The sequence below is a fragment of the Rhodamnia argentea genome, chromosome 1 (genome assembly GCF_020921035.1).
Source record: "Rhodamnia argentea isolate NSW1041297 chromosome 1, ASM2092103v1, whole genome shotgun sequence".
Classification (NCBI taxonomy): domain Eukaryota; kingdom Viridiplantae; phylum Streptophyta; class Magnoliopsida; order Myrtales; family Myrtaceae; genus Rhodamnia; species Rhodamnia argentea.
Genome location: NC_063150.1, coordinates 5,926,569 through 5,950,367, shown reverse-complemented (window position 1 = coordinate 5,950,367; position 23,799 = coordinate 5,926,569). Strand labels below are relative to the sequence as shown.

Below are 23,799 nucleotides of genomic sequence, written 5' to 3'. Positions count from 1 at the left end.
TTATCCATAATAGAAGTGCGAGGTATTAAACTGAAGGTTTTGTCATCAGTCGGAGACTTGCATTTCAGGCTAGAGAATTGTCGATTGAACTATATGTCGACCTCCTAGAGATATAATGTGCATCTGAAGGTGTCTGATTGGAAATAGAGTGGATATATCGGCCCCGTTATGTATGGTCATATGTTCCTCACATGTCCTAAGTGAAGTGTGCAGCTAAAACGTCAAATTTTTAGCAGGAGTGGAATACAAGGTGAGTCCTACTTCATTGAGTTGTTAAAGTTGAAATTTCAATGAGGCTGTTCAAGTACTCATGCCGGCTATGCTGGACAAAAGAAATATATTCCTTGAGCACAGAACATGTAGGAATATTGAGCTCATTGGCATTGTGGTGTAGCCTAAGTGCTCTTCTGTTGCTACTTCAGTGCTTGACCGACCAGAATTGTGATATGTCGAGTTTCGCGAAAAAGGAAAACTTGTCTAATAATTCTCACAAACAGATCTGACCGTTTCTCGTCGAGTTTTCCAGGAAATTACATGAAAATATCTATGATACCTGCAAGAACTTAATAAAAGTGCAGCTTTTCACGTTCATCAAAATGCGGACTCCTTTATTTCAGAACCTGACATGGACACGAACAACGACCCCGACACATAATGGTCTTGTTACTACACCGATGCTGACTATTAAGACTGACTCTTAGCTCATAACTTCAGAGACAGAACAAGGGCGATGGAGCCCCAAGACTTGTTCATCAAACACCCATTAACGGGTCCTCCGCCCATCGATCATGGCCAGGATTGAAACCAAAATGTCTGGATGCAGCGGCCTCTTGATGCAGCCGTTGGCTCCTGCATTCATCATTTCTGTTCTGCCAGTTCTGATGGAGCCGGATGTCACGCCAATGATCATGCTTCGTGTGTCGGTATTTGCTTTAGACAAGCTTTACAAGCAAATGAGATTGCTAAAAGCTACCTGCTTGTACTGCGCATTTTGTGCAATCAATGGCACTTTCATGTGGGTGTGAAATAAGATCTAGGTTTTTCGGTGGTTTACCTCTTGATACAATTAATCCACAATGGAGGCTTGATATAAGGTTCTTTTTGGATGGTGATATTACTCAAAATAATGAAGGTGATTCATTAAGCAAGTGTTTCAAGAGTTGGAAAGGAAGTATCAAGAGTGGCCGCTTAGTTGTTCACAAGCAAATCGAGCATTTTGTTCGAGCAAGTGATACCATCTTGTATGAGCCCTTGAGCATTTTCAAAAACTAAAGGAGAAGCGACTTCTACAAGACGTGATCCTTCAGCATTTGAGATTATTGAAAAGGGGAGATGTCATATCCGTAATGGTTATGGTCACAACAATCGGACATGTAAATCGAAAGATGAAGATCTCAAATCAAACACACAATCGTGGAGCATTCATAGTGTGAAATATAAGCACGCTAGAGTTTCTTGAGGGAGCTAAGTACCTGAATAGGCACTATTTTTTGTTAAGTTGCATGTGCTACTTGTTACCATTGCAGTACATTTGCGGCATGTAATAGGAAGATCATTTTCTTTTCTTTATTGGTTTCATGGAAATTTTGATGTATTTAGAATTGCATTTTAGTGTGAGATTTGGCTCTCGTAATTTTGTTGCAATAACGCACTCAGTTCAATGTGCTTGTTTGGCTGGTCCATATGTCAAATGAACAAGCTTCGGGGAGCTGCATTTTTTTCATAAATCTGTGAGCTGCATTCAAAGAGTCTGGTTGTGTTCAGATCTCTTTAGGACTAATAAAGGGATCTTTTTGGAGTAAACTATGATGTTACGAAATTGAGGTCATGTCTAAGTGTTTTTTACTGAAGCATATGACATGTGAGGACCAAGAAAACCTGATAGAACCTTGATCTTCCGAGTGAGACGCTTTCAAGGTTTGCCAATGTATGTTTACCTTGTTTGCATTCAATCTTTATTAATGTGAATGCGAGCCAACTGCGGGATTTTATAGGATTGTAAAGTTGAAATTCAGATAAGCAATACAACATCCTGGGTCAAGAAAATTGCTTGAATTGCGAAAGAATTTTGTTGAACGAGAGATGAGCAAGAGAAGTTCATGCAACTGAAAATATGAGCTTCAAGAAAAAGGAAAGTGGGACCCGTAAGGGTAAAAAAAAAAACAAAATAACAAAGAGTTGACCAAATAAAATAAGGGAATCAAATTGAAGAATTGTAATTCAAGCAGTGGGTCACAAGGATAATAAGAGGTGTCAAAGCTAAAGAAAGAGCGAAAAAAGCGACCCTCTGTTTTTTTGGGGTAAACGTGAGTTTACCTTCCAATGTTTGCAGAAATATTTAGAGAAGTGATTCACAATGATGTCAAAATTAAGCCACTACGTAACTTCATATTAATTCTATCAACACCTACCCTTTCTTAATTTAATGCCTCCCTCTTATAATTTTTTTTATGTGCTTAGTGATTTCTTATGTCGTCTTCACTCAAAGATTTTTTTTATGTGCTTTCTAATTTTTGTGTCATCCGGAGCCGGAGCAAGCGAGTAGATCCGAAAAGAGCAGATTCTACCGAGGCACTCGCGCTTCGATCTTCAGAGCTTACTAAGGATGTCGACCGAGTGCCCACGAAATCGTCGAAGAAATCTAAGCGAAAGAGAGATAGAGAGGTCAATTAAGTGTATTATGCAAAAGGATTGCGCTGCTGAACTGATGTGGTGCATAGGCAATTCATAAATCCGTGCATTGCCTATCCATAAAGCCTGCATAATGTGCATCCAAATAAACTTTTGTCGTTTTAACTGACTCGCCAAGGCAGTTCGCACTTCACAGTATGTACCGATCAATCTGGTCACACATGAAAAGAAGCCATGGCCACACAAGTTCTGAAAAAACCGGTAGGACCCAAGAATGAGCCACCAAATGCTTCAACGTGCACCAGAGTGCGTGTGTGAGAGAGAGTGCTGTATTCAAATAGAAGTGATCAAGAGACGGCGAATAATTAAAATAAGGCGATACGAAGGTAGACATAAATGGGTAAATGCCACATTGCAGATGCAAAATGACTAATGGAGATGCAGATAATTTCTGTCAGTTGCACTGGCTTTGAAAAATTCTGAACAAGTCGATGAGGCAAGTCCTGCATTCGGGTGTTGGTAAGCAATGGCCAACAAGTACAACCCGAAAGGAAGATCCATCCAATAAGATAAACACAAGAATCAGACAACCAATTGTTGACACGTGAATTTCCTCGACCGTCAAGGTTAGAAAATTCGAGGTTGGAGATTCCCGATCGGGGCGAGTCTCGTTTCTTGACCAAAAAACAAAAAATTAGCTAGTGCCCTTGGAATTGCAATTAATAAATGTGAATTTAGCATAGGGGTGTGGAATTAGGCCTTTAAGCTTCATTTGAACCGAAAAAACAAAAGAAGAAAAGAATAGAAAAAAATAATTGATTAATTATTATCTCGTTAGCTTCTAATCGTATTTGAGACATTTGATTTAGGGATGATGAAATTGAACTACCACGGGTCCGATTAAAGAAATTTAAAGAGCTAATTGATCATTTAGAATAGGAAAAATTTCAAATAAGAGCTCGAAGTGTTCTTATTTTTTAAAATAAGGGCTCGAAATGGATGTTGTTTCAAATAAGGGCTGAAGTAGCATAAGCATGTTTCAAATAAGAGTTTGAATTGGCCATGGAGTCTCAAAAAAGGGACTGGTGTAAAGGGCATTTTCATCATTTTTCCGTTCCGATTTTTTCTTTGCTTTTTTTTTTTTTTGTTTTTTTTAAAAATAAAAAAACAGACACATAAGCGGAGGCCACCACCCCATCGATAGTGGCGAGTCGCTGGCACCTCGGCGAGGGCTAGGTCCTCGCCAAAACTAGGAGAGGTTGAGCTCTCGCTACGGTAGGGCCGGCAACCCCCGCCCGGATCCGAGAGAGGGCCCGCTAGTCCTTGCCGAGGCGTCGGTGACCCCGCCGATCTTCGCGACCCTCGACAATGGGCCGACGGCCACAAGCGGGGGGTTGCCCCTCCCACCTATGTGTGTGTTTTTCTTATTTTTTTAATTTACAAATAATAAAAAGAAAGACAAATAAAAATGAAAAAAAAAATCAAATATAGATAAATGACGAAAATGCCCTTGAGACCATGCCATTTTTTCAAACTCTATGGCCACTTCAGACGCTTATTTATTATAAATTTCACTTCGGACCATTCTTTGAGAAAATAAGAGCACTTCAAACACTTATTTCAAACAATATTCACTTCGGGCCTTATTTGAGAAAACAAAAGCACTTCGGACCCTTATTTGAAATTTTCCTTAGAAATTTTAAATAAGAGCCCAAAATGTCTTCATTTTCTCAAATAAGAGTCTAAAGTGGACATTGTTTTACATAAGAATCTAAAGTGCCATCTTTGTTTTAAAGAAGAGCCCGACTAAGGACATTTTCGTCATTTATTTTTTTTCTTTTTTCTTTGCTTTTTTCTTTTTTTCATTTGTTTCCGGTCTCAGGCGATGGCATGGGAAAAAGGAAAAAAAGAAAAGGGAAAAAAATCAAAAAAGCAAATGATGACAAAGTCTTTGGTCAGGCGCTCCTTTGAAACACCGAAGATATTTCAGGCTCTTATTTGCAACAAGGTCCACTTCAAATCTTTATTTAAGAAAATGCTATCACTTCAAGCCTTTATTTGAATTTTTCCCTAACTGTAAGCGTATAGCTTTAGTGCGAGAAGGTTTTGATTCTTTTTACCTACTCCCTATTTTCGTAGTTTTACTCTTTCTAATGTATTCTTATTATAATAATATTTCACATATCAATTTGTAGCTTATTATTGGAACTTTTATCAATTTGATTTTTGTTTTTGTTTTGAGGTTTTTTTTTAATCTTTAATGTCCCCCTATAATATTGGATCTTTCCATCAATTTGGTTTTGCTTTTGTTTAATTTTATGGTTATATTGATCTTCACATTTGAATGTGTAACATGTTATATAAGAGGATATGATCCCGGTTGAATACAATCAATATGTGTTATATATCTAATATTTAGTTAACGTTGATTGTTTATTCATCATCTTTACTACTTTTCAATCTCATTTGATGCTTTTTTAGTGTATACTGATGATGGAATAAAAACAAATACCTTAGCAAAATACATATCTACTTGTTATACGTAAATAATAGCTATGAAAAACACTTTTTGATGAGTGAAAAAGGACTCATGACTAGATCATTTCCATTTATTAGTGTCCGAGAAGTCCGCTGGTTATGCACAAGGTTGCAAATTCAAAATATACGAGGCGCGAGCTAACTTTTGCGGGAAATAGCGTTCTCCGTCTAGATTTATTAGTCGGTTTGTAAATCAGTGAGTTTTTCCAAAAGAAGGCAATACGCCCCGGCGAACCTCGAGCAAATTTCTAGATAAAAATGTAAAGTATAGTTCCATCATATAACATGCTACAATGCAATGTAAACTGCGTTTAGTTCCAGAACGGTTGGTGTGCACAAGTGATATTGTCAACGCGCCAAGTTTCGCGACAGGTGAGGCCATTTAGATCTCCCCTTTTGGACTTGCTTTGAGTCTATATGCTCCTTAAATATGAGAGTTTAGTTTTGCTTGAACGACAGTGCAACAAGATAACGGTGAAATGCTAGACATAATATCATAGGCGAGTCCCGCCATGATTGCTAAATATTTTTTGTCATTCATAACGCTTGCGGTTGAGATTACACCGTTACATTGTTACACTATCAACTTCTCAAATCTCTTTTGCTAAATAGCTATTAAGCCTTTGTGCCTAATTTATCATGTACATATAAATAAATAAATAAGTAAATAATGAGTTTCACTAATTCAAACCCACGATGTCTTTTTTAGGGGTGAGGGTAAGGATTGACGAAAAATAGTAGGTTTTCAAACACCTTAGTTATCGGTGTGCGCCACCGCAAAAACGCTTGGAGGAATCATGGTTTGTGTCGTAGAGGTGTCAAATGGATGGGTCGGTCGGGTCGGGTTTGAGTCCGATCGAATATGGTCCGACATAGGTTAATATTTTGTGGAGTATGAAATATGTAATTTTTGCTCCAACATAGGTTAATATTTTTTTTTTAAGATTACTCGCCAAATTGAAGGAACTAAGCTAAAAATGAGAAAATATATGAAAAGAAAAAAAAAAAACGCCTCCGCAAACAATTAGGTATACACAAGTCTCTAGAGAAAGGAGAAAAATATGAACTGTTAGCAAATACCAAGTTACAAAATTGGAGTCTCAAAATTAAATGCCATTATTGTCCATTTCTGACTGGTGACAACAGGTGCGCCACTTAGGCACCTCCCATCTCAATTGGATAAGGTAAAAATAAATATCAAGAGTTATCAAGAACCAGAAACCATGGAATCCTAAGAACAAGCAGAACCACATCCATAGGCAGTGACATATATATCATGCGATGAGGCAAAGGGACGCATGAATTTGACTCAAAAAGAAGCCTTTGATTCCTCAGGAATGGCAGGTCAAGCAGCAGCTTCATGTCCTTCCCTCAGCACCAAGATCTCCCTCCCGTCAAAGCCGCGGTTCGCCGTCGCTCTCCCTTGCCCTCTCGCTCCATCAAGCGCAAGAAGGGCGCAACAGAAGAGATTCAAGATTCGTGCCGAGTTGGGTAAAGAAGAATGGGGTGTGAAAAGAGGGAATCCTTTCTGTGTTGTTCTCTCTGTTTCTCCAGATGGGTACTCGAGATATTTCGCTTCTTGACGTGTTCTTGGTGCTTTTCAGGGGGAGGTGATGCTGAAACCAAGAAAGGAGCGAAGAAGAAGTTCATAACCAGAGAGGAAGAGCCTGAACAGTGAGAATCATGCCATTGTCTGCACTTGTTCTTGTCGCTCTGGTTCTCGACTTTGAATCCATTGAGATGACATTTTCTGGTGCTGCTTGGAAAAAAAAATTAAAAAATTTGCTGCAGATACTGGCAGACAGCAGGAGAGAGGGAAGGCGAGAATCCTATGAAGACGCCCATACCGTACATCATCATTTTCGGCATGTCGACACCCTTCGTCATCTTGGCCATCGCTTTCGCAAACGGTTGGATTAAGGCACCTGTCCGATGATCTCACTCTGGGACACCGTGCCCGCCGCCGTGATGCCACGGCTGGAGTTGTTAATGCTACTTGACATCCTTGTTAAATGATTTGAAGGCCATCTCGCTTTTTCTATGAGCATCCGTTTTGTCCAGGGTTTTATTTTACATGTCCAAACGGTTTGTTTCTCCGTGAAATGTTCAGTTGTAAGAGTATTTGGATGTAGAAATTGCAGCATAGCTAAACATTGTCCTAGGCTTGACCCTGGTTGAGCGGAAATGTATATCAGAAGAGTGCAATGAAATCAAAGAACGACAATTTCTGCTTCATCCTTGTGTCGCCACCGCTAGCTTATTGTCGTGCTCTGCTCAAGTAGAAACTACTAGCAATCCTAAAAGCTAAGGGGTAGTTACGAAGCTTTATTTGTCACCGTCGTTGTGAGGAAATTATACGAGCCGTCAAATTCTTAGTAAGCACTTTCCCTCGCGACCTAAACAGCTTATCAGGTTAGTATATCGCCAAAAAAAAAAAAAAAGAAACGAGATGCAAGAAACAATCCAGCCGTCTGTTTCGTACCTAATCACTTATCAATTGGAACATAGCAACTAGATCACCAGCACCATGAAATTTGTAGACAACAGAACTATGTCAACCTTTGGAAAATCTGCATGATGCATTTCAGTTGGAAGAGCCGCACAAGTGAACTGATAATCAAAGTTGATATCGTGAAAGGACATAAACTAGAAATGGAGGGATATTCAAATATACGCGTACACACTACACAGCGAACGGTTTCTAATAATCAATGCACGCTGCTGCCGTGAGTTTTACCTAAAAGCACTTGCTCATCCTTAAACATAATCCATATCTGTAAAAAATTTATTGACAAAACTCGGACGCCTCTATCCAGGTCCCGAAATAAAGGAGGAAGGTTTCATCTTTCCTTCACTTGTCTCCAGGACGGCTTGTAAAGAATCACTGTCACATACTTTTCAAGAAAACGGTGTGTGGACCCAAAGGCAATGGCCTGACCCTGGTCGCAGCTTTTCATGTACAGATGGTTCAATGCAACATGCTGTGGCCTTGTCGGAAATTGATAACAATCCGTATTCGATGACTCGTTCAACAGAGTTCTATGCAATTGAGGAGGAAGATCAGGCGGAAGCTTGCCAAAATCAATGTCAATTATAGAACTTCTGCTGTAGCTTGCATCAGGGGAAGGAGGATGCGTGACCCCAGATTCGCTTTGACAGGCTTCGGCTGCATACTCCTACACGGGGGACTATGAGTGAGGAGCCGCAAAGGACGAACCAGAATATAATTAAAACACATGAACAGAGAATCAATTTAACATTGACAAACATTAGTAGGTAAAAGCATAAGAAATATGCAAGGAGCTCCTCAATAACGAGCATGTTAGCAAAGAAGAAGATGAAGCCTCATGCAAGCCCCCTAGAGATGAACCGAAAAGGTGAAAAGAACTTCTAACAGGGACGTCCTTCTCATGTTTAGGTTTATCACAAATGCTCATTCCTCACATACATTCACATTCCAAGCAAATCTTTTCAATTGCATTGCAAACTAAAATGCCAATTATCGTGTATTATCTTAGCTTTTCAACTTTCAAGTCAACTGTTTCATACAGGAACCACACTTCAATCTCATAAATGTCCAATGCCTGTTATCCGGGGGCATTCTCTTATATTGCAGTCATAGAAAACCAATCATCTATAGTCTCTGACTCTGATGGAGCAGATGATTCAGTACGCAAAAAGTTCATCAACGGGAAATTCAATTCAAGTGTAAAGCGAGAATATTCAAGCAGGAAACGGTGTTCAAATAGTTTTATCAGCATTTGCAAATCACATCAGAGTTCTATGGTCACTAGCATACATGTTTGTTCCCAAACCCTTGTATGTCTCATACTTTGGTCCTCATCATTGAATTTCGACGTTGTTATCCTTCAACTACAGAAATAGTTGAGAAAATAATGTCTGTAATAGTTCTTTTGGATTATCCTTTCACAAATGTCAATCCAATAAGGTCGAACATGTCTTAAACTTTCCTCAATGAAGAATGGTCCACGTCAAGAGTCTGCTTATTCTTAATGGACTCTATACTCATAAATCGTAATGGAAAACATGTTTGAGTGTGGAAATATTCTGTGCGATAACACTTTCCGATTCAGTTGAGAAAAACCTACAAAGGAAATGATCACACACAGACTAAACCAATCGGAGTGTGATCAGTCAGGCGCATCGAATATTTGAGGATCAAAATGTCTATAATTCAAGTGAAGGTAATGAAGTAGTTCGTGCGAAAAAGTATGAACCAAAAGATTATCCTTTGTGCCCTAGTAGCTGCAATTGTTGAAAAAAGTACTAGATCATACATTGTATTGCCTGTTGACGAGACTGCATTTATTTTGCTGAAATTACTGGCAATTAGCTTAGCCTGAACTTCTGCAACTTTTATAAGCTTCATGCATATAAACAGGAAAAATCCGGAGACCATTCTTTGGTTATTCCAATATTACTTCAGTCAACATTTTGGCAAAGATATTAGATCTGCTTTGGTCAAAACCTAAAAGATATCATCTTATGTTTTTTTTTTTGGTAAGGTGATATCATCTTATGTTTGCGGATGAAATATTGCAAAAGGCATAAGGAAGGGGTGTCTGCTAATAAAGCTAAGACATTAGAAGCAATTTCCTTTTTCATTTGTCATATGCTCTATCGCTGGGCAACCACAAGTCAAATTTTGAGTTTACTGGTCTATCTGCATATCGAGACCTGTTTCAAGACCATCATGATTAATTTGTGCAAATAAGACAGCACTGCAAGATATGTAACTGGAAGACTCATGGAGCATGAACACAAGATATCATGTGCTTCTAATCATACTACACCAATTAATGATAGTGAAGACTTTACATTTCCTTCTAAAGCATTTATATGTAAATTTCAAATGCTTCTAAGCAATGCAAGCATAAAGTGGGTCAAAAGACCATGACATATCACCAATTAAAAGTGAAAGCCGTGGTTCAGCATGTAAACCGTACCTTCACGTCCAATATATTGTAGGCTGTCAGCGGTTCATGAAAATCGCAAGGCAAATCTGGCGCATACTTGACCTGTCCATCCACAACGAAGTGATAGTGGTAAACACCAGAAGGAAGAACCTTCAAAATGATGAAGTCTTGGCCTGAACTCTGCATTGGTTCACTGATAGAGACAGAACTTTTCCAATATTAGACAAGAATTAAACAGCATGAAACCAATAAGAGAAACATCTAAAACCAACTGCATACATTGTTTCCCAGTCATCCCATGACCCCGTAACAGCCACTTGCTTCCCTCCATGATTCCAGGTAATCATCACTGGGGTTCGTCTCTCATGGCAGGTAGCCTCATAATTCATATTCCAAAGCAAATCAAAACTTTGATTTGCCATCATGTCAGCAGGCTTGGGAAAAGGAACCGCCGGGACCTAAAATAATCAGTTCTTTCTTTCAATGTGGGAAATATGCATCCTTACTCTTCAATAGACCTCAAAAGTTGCAGGCAATTAAGACCTAGAGGAATGCAAATTCCAGTATTTTCCCTGAAAACTCGCTATGCAGCAGAGTAACTTTGACTTAATATGCACATTCTTCTTGATGTAGATACTTAATAATCATTTGATGGTTTTCCAAAATGCAGATCGCCATTTTCCATATACGTTGTGATGATAAATCACCCCATACTTGAAGAAAAAAACAGAGCAATAGAAAATAACTTGCAAAAGTGACCAAATGAGCATATTTATTTCTTCCCTGCAAGACAAGTAATCAATAACTTGAAGGCTTGCAAAAGAAGGACGTCGAGCTAAGGAGTTTCGAACGTCTTGTCAAACAAATGCAAAGCTCAGATGATTTTCAAAGCTCAATAAACGATATTGATCACACTAACCTGATTCTTTTGCTAACTAACTCATGACAAAATCTGTCACAACGAACGACTCTATCTATCCTATCCGCAAAAGGAATAGGAAAGCTTCCTCGCAAGTGACATATGCAGTGATTGGCCCTCTAGAGAGAAAGTTCAAGAGAGGAGATCTCCTTTCTATGTATGAACCTCAGTAGAGGCATCCGCTGCCATCGAGTCAGTAGATGAAAAACTATATATCTATCAATTTTTGCTCGATAAGGATGAACAGCCAATTTTTTCCAACCTGCTAGGCATGAAATCCAGGAAACACAAACAGATCACGCAAGATAAGCCAATTTGAAGTTTCCCCGAGAAGAACACAACCCAAAAAGAAAGAAAGGTGCAATAAATAGAGAATCACTGGATCCCGAAGTAAAACATGCGAGTGGGTACAAACAGTAAAGCGCTACGAGGAGGTGCTCGTACCGAGTGCTCGGGATAAACGTGACTTCCACCATGTGAACTCTCCACATACTGTTCATACCCTCCAGAAGTTCCTTCTCCATCACTTTTGCCACTAACATTGCCCATCACTACAGATTGAAGGTAAAACACAAAAATCCAACAGCTATCATGCCAAGGATGTGAGTGTAAAGATTACTGCTTTATGAAACGCACAAACAGGTAAATGGCCAACCAAATGCCAAAGAAAACAGAAAAACCCCGTTAGAATCTCAAACACTACAGATTAACCGTCACTGACAGAAGTAAATCAGAGGAATGAAGCAGCAGTAGATAAGAGCGAAGAAAACAAGCAAGGAAAAAAAAAAGCAGCTTTGTGGAGTTACATAATGACCCAAAATCATCAGTTTCTTTAAGCACAGTGTCCGAAAGAAACAGTGACCCATTTGGTTGAAACACAAAACAGAACAAAACCCGTATTAGAAAAGAAAATTAAAAATTGAAACTTTAAGCAAAGTGAGCATACCCATCACCGTGAATCAGAAGCAGAAGTAGCCACCAGCAGAAACCAGCTGAAGAGGAGTCACCATTGCCCTCAAGAGGGGAAAAAGAAAAGGGGGAAAAAAGGAAGGTTTCTCTCTCCCTCTCCCTCTCTGAAAAGTGTAGTTTTATTCTCCAATGAGTTTGGAAGATCCTGCAGTGGACAAATCATGTCGGTTCGATAGGGGGACCGGGGATGTTGTCATCGCCACCAGTAACACTTCTTTTTTAAATACTGTTGATTCTTAATAGCATTGTTTCTCCACGGTCCACACATTATTCACTGACTTTTTCCAAGCTCTCCTACTATTACTTTTCACTAGACCGTCCAGCAAATTATAAATGATAAACAGAAGACAAGAGATGTGTTGTTGATGCTGAACAGATCCTCCAATGGAGCAACCGTCTAAGTCTTGATCTATAAAAGTAGAGGTTGCATACAGAACTATTTGATGCGTGAGCATCTAACATAGTTTAATTCGCGTAAAAGTCACGCCATCTCTAAATAGACGTCAATGGTGGGCCGAGTGATCTTATTACTTACATGTATAAACCTCACGCGGATTCATATTGAATTGAGTTTGCGTAAGATATTTATCTAAATTTGCTGAAGACCTTGATTTTTCAAACTTGAGACGCACAGATTTCCTAAAAACTCGCTAATTGTCAAAGTCAAAGGGATGAATCCAAGAGCTCATTTTCCTGACATGTCGAAATCTGATAGAAATTTGATGTCAGCTTGGGGTTCATGTCAAGGCATGGGACAATAGACCATTCTCTTCAAATTGATTATGATTGGACATTGGCTTGACCAAACGATCACATAACCTGTAACCCAAAAGAGTAGTCACATAACCAGGTCAATTGAATGCGATTGGCTCGCCAAAGTGAGAAGAAATATAAATTCCTCAATCTCATTTTCACCTTTGTGATTAGTAGCTTTCTTTTCCTTAGATAATCATACATCAGACGTCAAAAGGCATCTTGCCATAAAAAGGCAAAAAAATGTCCTTTCAGGTCGCATATCTAGTTTTTACGCATATTGTTATTTTAGCAATAACCGTACAAAATATGACCACATATTTTTTCATTTTTCATATCGTCGACGCTATTATTTTCCCCTTTTATCTTTTTATCTTTTCTTTACTTTTTATGTTCTCTTCTTCTTCTTTCTTCCTCAACCGCGATCGATCAACATCATCGACGTCGCTCATCGTCACCATATCAATGGCGATGGTTGACAAGTCTCCCCTTGCCAACACAAGCATCGTGGCCGCCCCTAGTTGCCGTGCCCATACACTATTTCGCTATTAGTACATTCTTTATTATTAAGTCAAAACATTCTTTCTTCTCACTTTTCCTAAGTTTTAGCATTGTCCATAAGACTACCCTATCAGGACAAAGAATTAGGAACGTTGTTGCCGTGAGATAAGTGGCTACAGAAAATGTGAGTTATTCGTCGGGACCACTTTTCATCGCATTACATAAAATGGAAATACTAAACAAATTGAACACATAAAACCTGTGATATTAAGGCAAATGTACTAGCACATGCATGCGCAGCGTATGAACTACTCTAATTATTGACAGAAGTATACCAAAAGTATCAAAATTTGCGCGTTCATTTTTGTGCTAAAAATAATTTTCGGATCTTTTAAGCGCTAATTTTTTTGAAAAGCCATTATTTGAGTATCACCTCCGGTAAGCTTTGTCGAAAATCTTACGTGAAAATCAGTCAGCAATAAAAAAAAATCTAAAATTTAAAATAAATATTAAGAAATTAAAAGATAAGCTGAAAACACTAAAAAAAAAAGTTTAAAACAAAAGAAAAGGCAAGGTTCAACCGTCGCCGCTGCAAACCAACCAAAAGCCTTTTTTTAACTTTTTATTATTATTTGTTTAGCTTATTTTTCTGTTTAATTTAATTTTTTTAAAATTAGTTTATTTTTAACTTAAAAGTCCACCTGGACACCACATTGACTAATTTTTTTTTTTTTGGAAAAATTGTCACATGATAGTAAAAAATTAGTAATAAATGACACGTAATCGGTTGACCGAAATCTCTTGCCGATGGCATTTAAATGATTGTTTTTTCGATTTGAATTTTTTTTTATTTTTTGCTTATTTTTATATTTAATCTAAATTTCTTAAAATTAGTTTATTTTTTAAGTTAAAAGTCCACCTAGACACCAAGTAGACGGATTTTTTTTTTTTGAAAAATTGTCAAGTAATAGTAAAAAATTAATAATAAATGACACGTAATTAGTTGACTAGAATCTCTTGTCGTTGGCATTTAAATGATCTTTTTTCTTCAATTTGGCAGTTAAGTGAGTTGACGAAAAAATTTGGTACTAAAGTAAGCGCCGTATACAAACTTTAGCACTTTTATGAGGAGATACATTCAAAAGCAATTGTTATGTCCTTTGAAGCATGCAAATATTTAGAGTCCTTTGGTTGGGGGAAAACTTTATGAAAAAGCAAAGTAATTTCTTGAAAATCATCTTTCAGAAAAACGGTTTGTTTTGGGGGAAAACTTTATGAAAAATCACTTTTTTTTTATTTGATGATACGTTACAGGAAACGTTTTCTAATGTTTGTTTCTCATTTGTAAAATAATTTCAATCTCATGAATTTATCTAAACTCAAAATAAAAATTCAAATTTTAAATAATTATTTTTTATGTTCATATTATATCATATTATATTTGTAATTTTTTTTTATCGTTTTCCTTTTCTTTTTGTCTTTTTCTTCTTCTTCCACTAGTCCCCAAGCCTCGGCGGCAGACGGCGACAGGCCACACTCAAGGTCGAGCCTTGTCGGGATCCGGCGACACTTGACCTCATGTCTAGGAAGCATGGACACTCTCTAGGGGGCCTCCTATCGTGTCGGACACCCACACCTGCTCGACACGCGATCAACACATGGTCAAAAGGTGTCGGGCATCCGACACGTTATCACCGCTCCGAACATACCAACGATAAGTGAATCTAGAATCTCAACACGCCATTTCGACACACACGTGATCAATTTTAAATATTTTCTATAAACTAAGGTCAAAATATAAATTTATCCAGAATATATATACTTAAGTCACATACCCAGCCACCCCAAAATTAATATACCTAGCTAGCAAAAAAAAAAGAACCTAATTGTGAATCCTAACAGAAAAAGAAGAAGAAACTCATTGCTGATATTATATATATATATGATAATTTATCATGTATATATAAAAATATATATTTAATATACAACGTGTCCCAATGTATCCAAATTCTCTATTTTTCGAGAAATAACGTGTCGACGTGTCGTGTTGTGTCGTATGTCCGTATTGGTGCTACTTAACCTCGTGTGGCCGATCGTCGGCCATTGTCGAGGCCCGGTGACCGAAGAAGAAAAAGAAAGACAAACAGAAAACAAAAACTAAAATAATCCAAAAATCCAATAACTATAAAATATAAAATGGAAATATTAAAAATTAAAAAATTAAGAGGAGTGATTTCTGAAAGTCTTTCACCTCTTCAAATTGGGAATTCATTTTTCTAATTTTATGCATGAATTTTTCATTGATCAAAAAGTGTTTCCCCTTTTTTTTTTTTTTTGGTCGGAAAGCGTTTCTCGTTGAGTAAGTCACTTTCGGCGAATCAAATGATAAAAGTACAAAAAAACCAATTCTTAGTGTGTTTTTGCATGTGTATGTGCATTTATATATATGACGGTTGTTGAATCAAATTGTATGAATGTCAATTTTGTCATTAACTTTTTAACTTTGTCTAAAGTTTCAATTTAGTTCTTCCAGCTAATTTTCCCTAGAAATCACTAAGATGGTGGCGTGTCATGTAGGATAACAGATGATGATTGGATCATCGTGTCAGCAATTTCCAAGGAAAATTTACCAAAGAGGCTACATTGAAATTTTGCTAAAAAATTTAAGACTAAATTGACAATATTGAAAAGTTTAGGACTAATTAACATTTGTACAATAGGTATAGAAATAACCGGATAATTTCCCCTGAAAAAATCATAACAAGCTAAGGTAACAATGTGGCAAGAGATTACTTTACTCCGCATCTCGTGTAACATGTACGGGAATTTATGTGGAGTACGGGAAAAAATGAAATGGGCCTATCTACATGATCTCTTATCTATTTAAAGTTTTTTTTTTCTTGTTCCTATTTTCTTCCTCACATGTTTTCTCATTACAAATGAATTTGTGTGACAAAATCGATATGCTAAAAATACCATTTGAGAAGTTCGAAATTCAAATGGAAAAATTACTCCAAAAACACATCTAGTATAATGTGATTGATCAATTATGGCCTAATTCCTTAAAAAAAAACCTAACTTTAGGTCAAGTCCAAAATCTTCCCCAAACTTTATTGTCTTAGAAAAAAAAAATCCCAAATTTAGGTTTAATCTCAAATCTACCCCGAACTTTTTTTTTATCATAGAAAAAATCTTAAAATTTAGGTCCAGTCTCAAATCTACCCCGAACTTTTTTGTCTAAGAAAAAATCACTAACTTTTACTCTAATCTCAAATATGCTCCACTAGACATCTATTCAAAAATCGTCTTTATCTTTTCCCAATTTTTATATTCTAGAACGGTTTCATTTTGGAGAATTTTTTTATTAGGGTGGATTTGTTATCTACATGAAAACACCACGTCAATCCTTATCTATTGCTCTATTACTTTACTAATGTGGGTTTTTTTTATTGATACAGGGTATATTTGAGAATACATTGAAAATTCATGTTTTCTTTAGACAAAATAAAATTCAGTGTAGATTTGAAACTGTACCTAAATTTTAGAGTTTTTTTCGAGTAAAAAAAAAAGTTCGAGCAGATTTGGGACTGGATCTAAAGTTGGGGGTTTCTTCCGAAATAAAAAAAAAGGTTTGGGTTAGATTTGGACTCGACCTAAAGTTTGTGATTTTTTAGGGAATTAACCAATTAATTATATCACGTTAATTAATTTGACAATTACCAAAGCATAAATTACTCTTTTTTTCTCGAGAGCCAAAACTAATTTATGTATTTTCCCATCCTCTTCTCATGTTTGGACCAGTACAATGAACCATGTGTCACATGTCGGCACTTTTCTGGTCGCGAAATAGCCCATGTGGCACCTAGCGAGTCGTTCACGTCAAGCCGGCCTTGTTTCTCTTATTGTCCCATAGAACACTTAGGCGAAACAACTTTTCTATATCGGATCATACCACACTCGGCTTAACTCGGGCATCCGCTAAATCAAGCGAAAACAGATTACTTTAGGCACCGCAACTAATTTTGGTCTACCATGTTCTCATTAGAAGAGTGGCACTAGCTCTTGACCGGTTCGTACATGGGTGACCAATCCTGTCTTTAGAGCTCCTAAAGTAAAATTCTTTTTATCCTATAACTCCTAAACAAACCGCCCTAACACTACTCCTAGTTACCCGGTTGCTTCTTCCCCTCTGCATTGCTCACTCACCATGATGATACTAAGGCTCTGTTTGACGGTGATTCTGATCCTCTGTTTTTTTTTTTTTTCCCGAAACAAAAAAGGATCAGAAACATGTTTGGTAATGAAAAAAAAATGATTTTGATTCCGGTCCCGGGAACACTTTTGAATTACTTTTCAGAAGCAAAAAAAAGATGATTCTAGTGTTTTGGAACACTTTTGGAGATCACTTTTTTGCACGATATACTTATGACTTATCCCTTATAGTTATAATTAAATTTTCAATATAAAATGGTATTATTTTAAAAAAAAAGTCCACATGGATTTTCAACTTTACATAAATTAAAATAAATTAAAAATCAATTTTAAAAATTTCTAAAGACTAATTTTCTTAAATTAAAAATTTTATTTAAGGTAAATTTAATAAAAAAATTAAAAATTTAATAAATGGGGGAAATAAAAAATATTTTTAATTTAATAATTTAAAAAATAAAAAAATTAAGATTGAAAAAAGCTAAAATTTTGAAAAAAAATTCTCGTCACCCGGATTCTTCCCCTCCCCTTTTTAAAAAAAAAAATTAGTTTTTTTTTTGTAAAATTTTAAGCCTATTTTTAAATTCAATTTATATTTATATTTATATTTAAAAAATTAGTTTTATAAAATTTTTAAATCTAATTTATTTTTTTATATTATGGGACCTCTAATACGTATGTTTTTTTTCGAATTTTTAGCTATTTTATTGTTTATTCTAATTAAGTTTGTATTTTTTTATTTCCTATTATGTTTTTTCAACTTTTATCTTTTTTTTTATTAAAGACTGGACCCAACCCTCCTCGTCGCGAACTAAATATCCATTTTTTCTCCATTTTTCGAGCCGCACAAAAAATTTGTTGAGTCGAGTGAAAAAAAAATCAATGTAGTTGAGTTGCGGGTCTTGTAAGCTTGTACGATGTGTAATTACAATAGTGCAAAACTATAGGCGGTTGCATAATGAGGAACTTTTCTTTTTCTTTTTTTTTTGGGTAATCAATCTAAAAGTCACAAGAAATAATAACAAACAAATGATTTAGACAAATTCTGTAAATGTAATACAAATTACTTTTCAAACAATATAAACGATTGCATACTCATGACAAATCGACAAATGAATTGGGAACGGAAATTTTGTTGCTGTTTTTTTTTTTTTTTGCTCCATAATCACTATTTGATTATTTTCAAATTTTGTTGATTTTTTTTTTTGCCCCATAATCACTATTTGATTATTTTCCCTATTTTTTGCCATCAAATGTGATTATATAATTATTTGATTTAAATGACAAATTAGGAACGGAAATTTTGTGCAACTACCAAACGCGTTTCCGTTTTAGAAACGAAAATTTTAAACAATTACCAAACGCGTTCTGATTCTCAAAAAATCATCTAGGGAACAGAATAAAAAAAAAGTGATTTTGATCAGAATCATTTTTTGGGAACGGAATCATTGCCAAACAGAGCCTAACAAACTCCACTCCAAGGTTATACGAGTACAGGGGAACTTGCCCATTTGGGACACGCAACAACCCGTCTGTGTCCCATGCATGTTACCTGGGACTGCTGCTAATTTTCTTTTTGCAAGAAAAAGGAAATCCGCAGCACGTAGCCCAGCATGTCCTCAAGGAATATATGGAAATTGACCCTAGAAAAGATAGAAAACTACAGCACTTTTTGTCCAAGCTAGATATTATATCGTGAATCGAATCGAATCCTACGGTTCGGCAAAATATATAAAACAAAATAGTAGTCATATTTATAGTTAGATACATTATAAATAACACCATGAAATATGTAATGTTGGGTAAGATTTATGACCTATGAAAAGGAAATTTTAATTTTGAGGACATGTGATGATTCCTATATATAAAAAGTTTAAAATTACTTATTGTTTTATTAGCATACATTTAAATATGAATCATAAGTCTTTATGAAATTTATATTTTGATATAAATGGCAGAATGCATTTTCAATAATTCTTTAACTATGAATAACGTAGCATATATCGTAAAACATGACAACAATTAAATCAATTGGTAAGTAAACAACGGCTTGAGTCGTTAGGTAGGAACATAGTGGATTCATTAGCGGATTCAATAGACTCACTTGCGATTCAAAAGATCGGCTTTTCATGGAATTCAGACCTCATCGGAACAGAGAATTTGCACCCTACGAACCGAGGATCGACCGACGCCCTTTACTATGAACCAAGGACATAAGAAACATTGTGCGATGGAGGGACAAGAAAGCATTTACAACACAACTTCTAATTATCAAATTAACATCACAACTGAAAAAAGCCAAAAAAAAAAAAAAAAGGAAGAAGCCGCACTGGATCCGCAAAAAAGGGTCCTTCCAGCAATTTCTGGGTGACGGACCCCACGCCCCACCTGTATCACCATGTGACCTGCCATGGAAATCAGACGAGGAAGTTGGTGACACATTTTGATTTTGCTGTGTCACTGTTTTCTTGCGCATCTTTTTTTTTTTTTTCCTGCTTTTTGTTATTTTTTTGCTTCTTTTTTCCTTTGTGCTTTCAAACTGTTCTCTCTCACTATCGATTGCTTGCCCATACGTGGGCAAGCGATGGACGTGTAGCAACAGCAACAAAAGTACAGCAGAAGTGGTGGGTCTCTTTCGGTTCATCCAATCAGAAGCAGCAACCAAAGCTCAAAGCAATCGATGCTCTTAAGCACATGAAAATGGAATTCTCTTCTCTGGGGTCATTTGCTCATAGGCAAACAAGAAAAAAGAGAAGATTCAGGAAGGAACTAATGAGTGATTCCTGGCCTTTCAAGAACGCTTAGCAAAGAAGGCATAGAAGTTAAGTAATGCAGGGAAAAACCAAAAGAAATTATCGCCTAGTGCTCTCTCTAAAAAGTCGGGGCCCGAGCGATCATGTGTTTCCAGAAACGGCGAGACTCGCATCGGACCCACTAAAAGTTGATGAGATTTAACGCAAGTTTCGTACTTCGATTGGTTGTGTTCGTCGTGTCATTAGCCGAACGAGCCTAAAAACTTTCTTTTTCTTCCTTTGGGAAAGAGAATCTAACATAACCTAAGGGTTTGGTGGTTGTATGTTGGCATCATGAGAGGCTTGAGGATGTGACAGCAATTGAGAATCTACCATGCGTCAGCTTCCTAGGCCCGCCTTGGACAGCAACATGTGAATGGGAAAAAAGCAAGAACGAAAGTGGGAGGAAGCATTGATTTTGCACGATAGGTTGTTCCTTCTTTGTTTTGCCCTAGGTTTTCAGTTAAGTTCCCATGTTCAGGAGGTTGAGTTGGGTAAAGTAGGTTGGGAAGTCTCTTGGGTTGCCTAAAAGATTCTTTGCTCAGAAAATTTTGTAAAAAATCTGATTTTTCAGATGGTACGTCGCATGTGTTCATCTGGTGTGAAATAGATTAGCCCAATACATGTATAATGATTGGCTTATTCAATATGGTATTTTCGTGCCTCTATTATTTTGGTTTTGTTTTATAAGGTTGTGTCATGTCCCACGAGTTTGGTAGGGCACCAATGTCAATTATTTTTGAAAGATAGAGTTAGAGGAACCTAGTTAGCCATGGCATATAGGGCGACAAAAGTTTAAACGGTGAGATGGACGTCTCATAACTTTCTAGAAATGTTATGTCATTTTCGCAAGAAGAGATCACGCCTTTAACCCAAAATAAAATCCGAGATTTTAAGAATTCTCTCTGAATGATTGAGACCCCAATTCCAAAAGAGCTCCTTTTTTCATTAAAATGGTTATACGTGTGTGTATATATATTTTTCGCCTCCTTGCCGATCGTGTAAAAATACATACAATCCATTTGTTTTAATTCCACGCAACGTCTACACTAAACTTTCAACTCTAGATTCGACGAGAAACCCATAAGTCTCTCCTTACTCTAAGAATATACTTCCTCGCTTAGCTCAACTATGTTCTCCTTCCAGAACACATTTGAATGTTCCATGAAATCTTGTATGACCAGCTCAATTGCTCCGGAAGGATTTGGCAAAGTCTAATCTTGAAACTTTGCATTCCTATGGCGTCGCATTCTAGTACAGAGAATTGCTACATAGAGGGTCAAGAGTTTGTAATCCAAACCCATTCTCTGTGCTCTCTGTCATGGATCAAGGAAGTGGTTCACTATCTACTCTAGTGACCTGAAGTTCCAAGCAAAAGAGATGATACCTCGTGGGCTCTGCCTCCACAAGATTCGTGTCAGAGGGCATGTGGCGAACAAATGTACTTAATTTTCTTCCGAATCTTCACATAACAGGCAAGAAGGGTTTGAGATATGAATCAATTGAAAAAAGTTAACTCGACAAGGTACGACATTAGCTGGTGTCCTCCACAACATCATTTTGCTCCACTCGCGAACTTTAGCTTTGCAGTTTTTGTTTCAAATCTCGGAGTTGTTGCCATTTTATGTACGCGGCTCAATAAAAGTTTGTAAGCGAATTGAATGAAAATATTCCTTCAGTAGCTTGCCGCCAAATCGGTTGGTCCATCCAGATGAAGTTTAGAACATGAATATGAAATATGGCTTGGCCTGAGGTTGGTCAAAACGTGTGAGTTAGACTGCTTACATCCCAAATTTTTGTCCCCGATATAAAGAAGCTTTCTATCTTTCTTTACTTCAAAACAGGGTCTTGATCACTAAAACAAGGCACATAGGAATAGCAAAAAGGTAGGCTAGTTATTATCTCTGAGACATTTCACCTCAAAATCAATGATTACGCTTTATTAGATTTGTTCTAGGTTATGATCAAAACGAACGCTAATCACTCTTCATGAAGTGACCATACAAATAAGATTCCATACCCTTTTCACTCCATGTCCTCGCATGAGTTCCCGTAGGAAAGATTAAAGACTGAGTTCCAATTATTTGGTCCTCTCATAAGAGATCTTCATTTAGATCCACTGTTGGTGTAAAGAATTGTTTACACATTTTCCGCCGGATGAGAGTTAAAGATAGTTGGAACTCTTCCTGCCAAAAACTGTCCTAGCTCTACCGTATCTTTTGTAGCCGAATTCATGCGTATGTTGCTCATCCAACAATTAACGAATGTGCAAAGAATTCTTAAATGGGAAGCCGATGTAAAAATAATCTTAACAAAGTCAACTATGTTTCTGGAGAGTGGTCAAGAAATATCACATGATAGTTCGAGATTAGCAATTAAGAGTTCAACTCCAATGGCCCAAGAGCTCGGCCCAAAAACAAGTTTCCTCACAATGCTTATTTTCCTTTTAGGCCGAAACTCCTAATTCTGAATTGATCACAATTAAGTTTGCCTTTTTCAAGAAAAGTGATAACACATGCAAATAGTGTAGTTGAAAAATAACTTGAAGTTTAGAAAAAGAAATATGAAAAGAAGTATTTCCAATTAATTTGTCATATAGAATCAAGAATCTATCACAGAAATGTGTATACACAAACTTTAGGTCATCATTGAATCCTCACTAAGATATCGGTAGTAACGAAATCTCTTCACACAAGGAATATCACAAATATGCAACACGGCAAGTATGTGTTAGCAGTCTGCTCTAAGAACTAATCAAGGTTGATACTCTAACATTAGTTGTGGATTATGTTGTGTCAAAAAACAACCTTCACTATACTAATGTTTAGTGAACATACAGGGTCGCACACAAAAGCGAACCGAGTTCATATTTTCTCTACGCCTTGATCTACTTAAGAAGTAAATTTTAATTTATTCTCCTATTCTAAATATCTACGCAATCGTACATGTTTTGAGATAACGATTGGAGATAGGCGGTTTGGCGGGCCCGAATCGCCCGGCCCCACTTCTTTGTTACGCGTAAATATTGAGGCTATATATATAGACAAAGGAAAATCCTAGAGAGGCCTATGAGAATAAAAGAGTCTTATTCCGAAGGAGAAAAAAAAAAGGAAACACAAAGAATCGTTCTCTATTCTTAGATCTTTGAGAGAGTCTCGAAGATCGAAGGCAATCAAGTAAGAGGAGTTCCAAGATTTGTAAGCTAGCACTTGGATCGTTGGAGATTTCGGTTCGTGTGTGTGGATACCGGTGGAGGCGCAACACTTGGGGCGCTAATCCGGACACAACCGATCGTCAATTTATTTTCGATCTGCAAAAATTACGTCTTGAACTCCTATTGATTTCAATATATGCATGGATCCTGTCTAGGGTTTCGATTTAGAATCATATTCCGCTGCGTTTTGACAATCCCGAAACCCCTTCGGTATGCTCAAGACTTGAATCCAAGTCGGGATCTCATGGAAGATGGCCAACCCCATTTACCGCTATACCAACCTCCTCACTGGTAACGTATCTCATTATTCTCAGACCCTACTAAGTTTGGTAAAAT

The 23,799-nt window shown here is 37.0% G+C and overlaps 2 protein-coding genes across 5 annotated transcripts; one reads left to right on the top strand and one right to left on the bottom strand.

The window, feature by feature from the left end:
- The first annotated feature begins 6,370 nt into the window (after positions 1 to 6,370).
- LOC115754569 lies at positions 6,371 to 7,409 on the top strand. Its single transcript, XM_030693622.2, has 3 exons — positions 6,371 to 6,660; positions 6,774 to 6,843; positions 6,961 to 7,409. The coding sequence occupies exons 1-3, from the start codon at positions 6,468 to 6,470 to the stop codon at positions 7,103 to 7,105; spliced, it is 408 nt and encodes a 135-aa protein (XP_030549482.1). The 5' UTR covers positions 6,371 to 6,467; the 3' UTR covers positions 7,106 to 7,409.
- A 320-nt stretch (positions 7,410 to 7,729) lies between these two features.
- LOC115754568 (SNF1-related protein kinase regulatory subunit beta-2-like) lies at positions 7,730 to 12,291 on the bottom strand. 4 transcript variants are annotated; one of them, XM_030693621.2, is made up of 5 exons: positions 11,972 to 12,291; positions 11,470 to 11,576; positions 10,386 to 10,564; positions 10,137 to 10,299; positions 7,730 to 8,345 (listed from the first exon to the last, which is right to left on the bottom strand). In XM_030693621.2, the coding sequence occupies exons 1-5, from the start codon at positions 11,973 to 11,975 to the stop codon at positions 8,010 to 8,012; spliced, it is 789 nt and encodes a 262-aa protein (XP_030549481.1). In that variant the 5' UTR covers positions 11,976 to 12,291; the 3' UTR covers positions 7,730 to 8,009. The 4 variants fall into 4 exon arrangements, with proteins under 4 accessions (XP_030549481.1, XP_048140014.1, XP_048140021.1 ...); XM_048284057.1 differs by lacking the exon at positions 11,972 to 12,291 and adding an exon at positions 11,747 to 11,906; XM_048284064.1 differs by lacking the exon at positions 11,972 to 12,291 and adding an exon at positions 11,026 to 11,287.
- Between the last annotated feature and the right edge of the window lie 11,508 nt (positions 12,292 to 23,799).

Coding starts and splice junctions, on each gene's coding strand:
- LOC115754569 (XM_030693622.2), top strand. CDS start 6,468: ATGAATTTGACTCAAAAAGAAGCCTTTGATTCCTCAGGAATGGCAGGT. Junction 6,661..6,773: donor CAAGATTCGTGCCGAGTTGG/GTAAAGAAGAAT, acceptor GGTGCTTTTCAG/GGGGAGGTGATGCTGAAACC. Junction 6,844..6,960: donor AGAGAGGAAGAGCCTGAACA/GTGAGAATCATG, acceptor AATTTGCTGCAG/ATACTGGCAGACAGCAGGAG.
- LOC115754568 (XM_048284057.1), bottom strand. CDS start 11,891: ATGGGTCACTGTTTCTTTCGGACACTGTGCTTAAAGAAACTGATGATT. Junction 10,565..11,469: donor ACGTTTATCCCGAGCACTCG/GTACGAGCACCT, acceptor TGATTATTTTAG/GTCCCGGCGGTTCCTTTTCC. Junction 10,300..10,385: donor TGGGATGACTGGGAAACAAT/GTATGCAGTTGG, acceptor TGTCTCTATCAG/TGAACCAATGCAGAGTTCAG.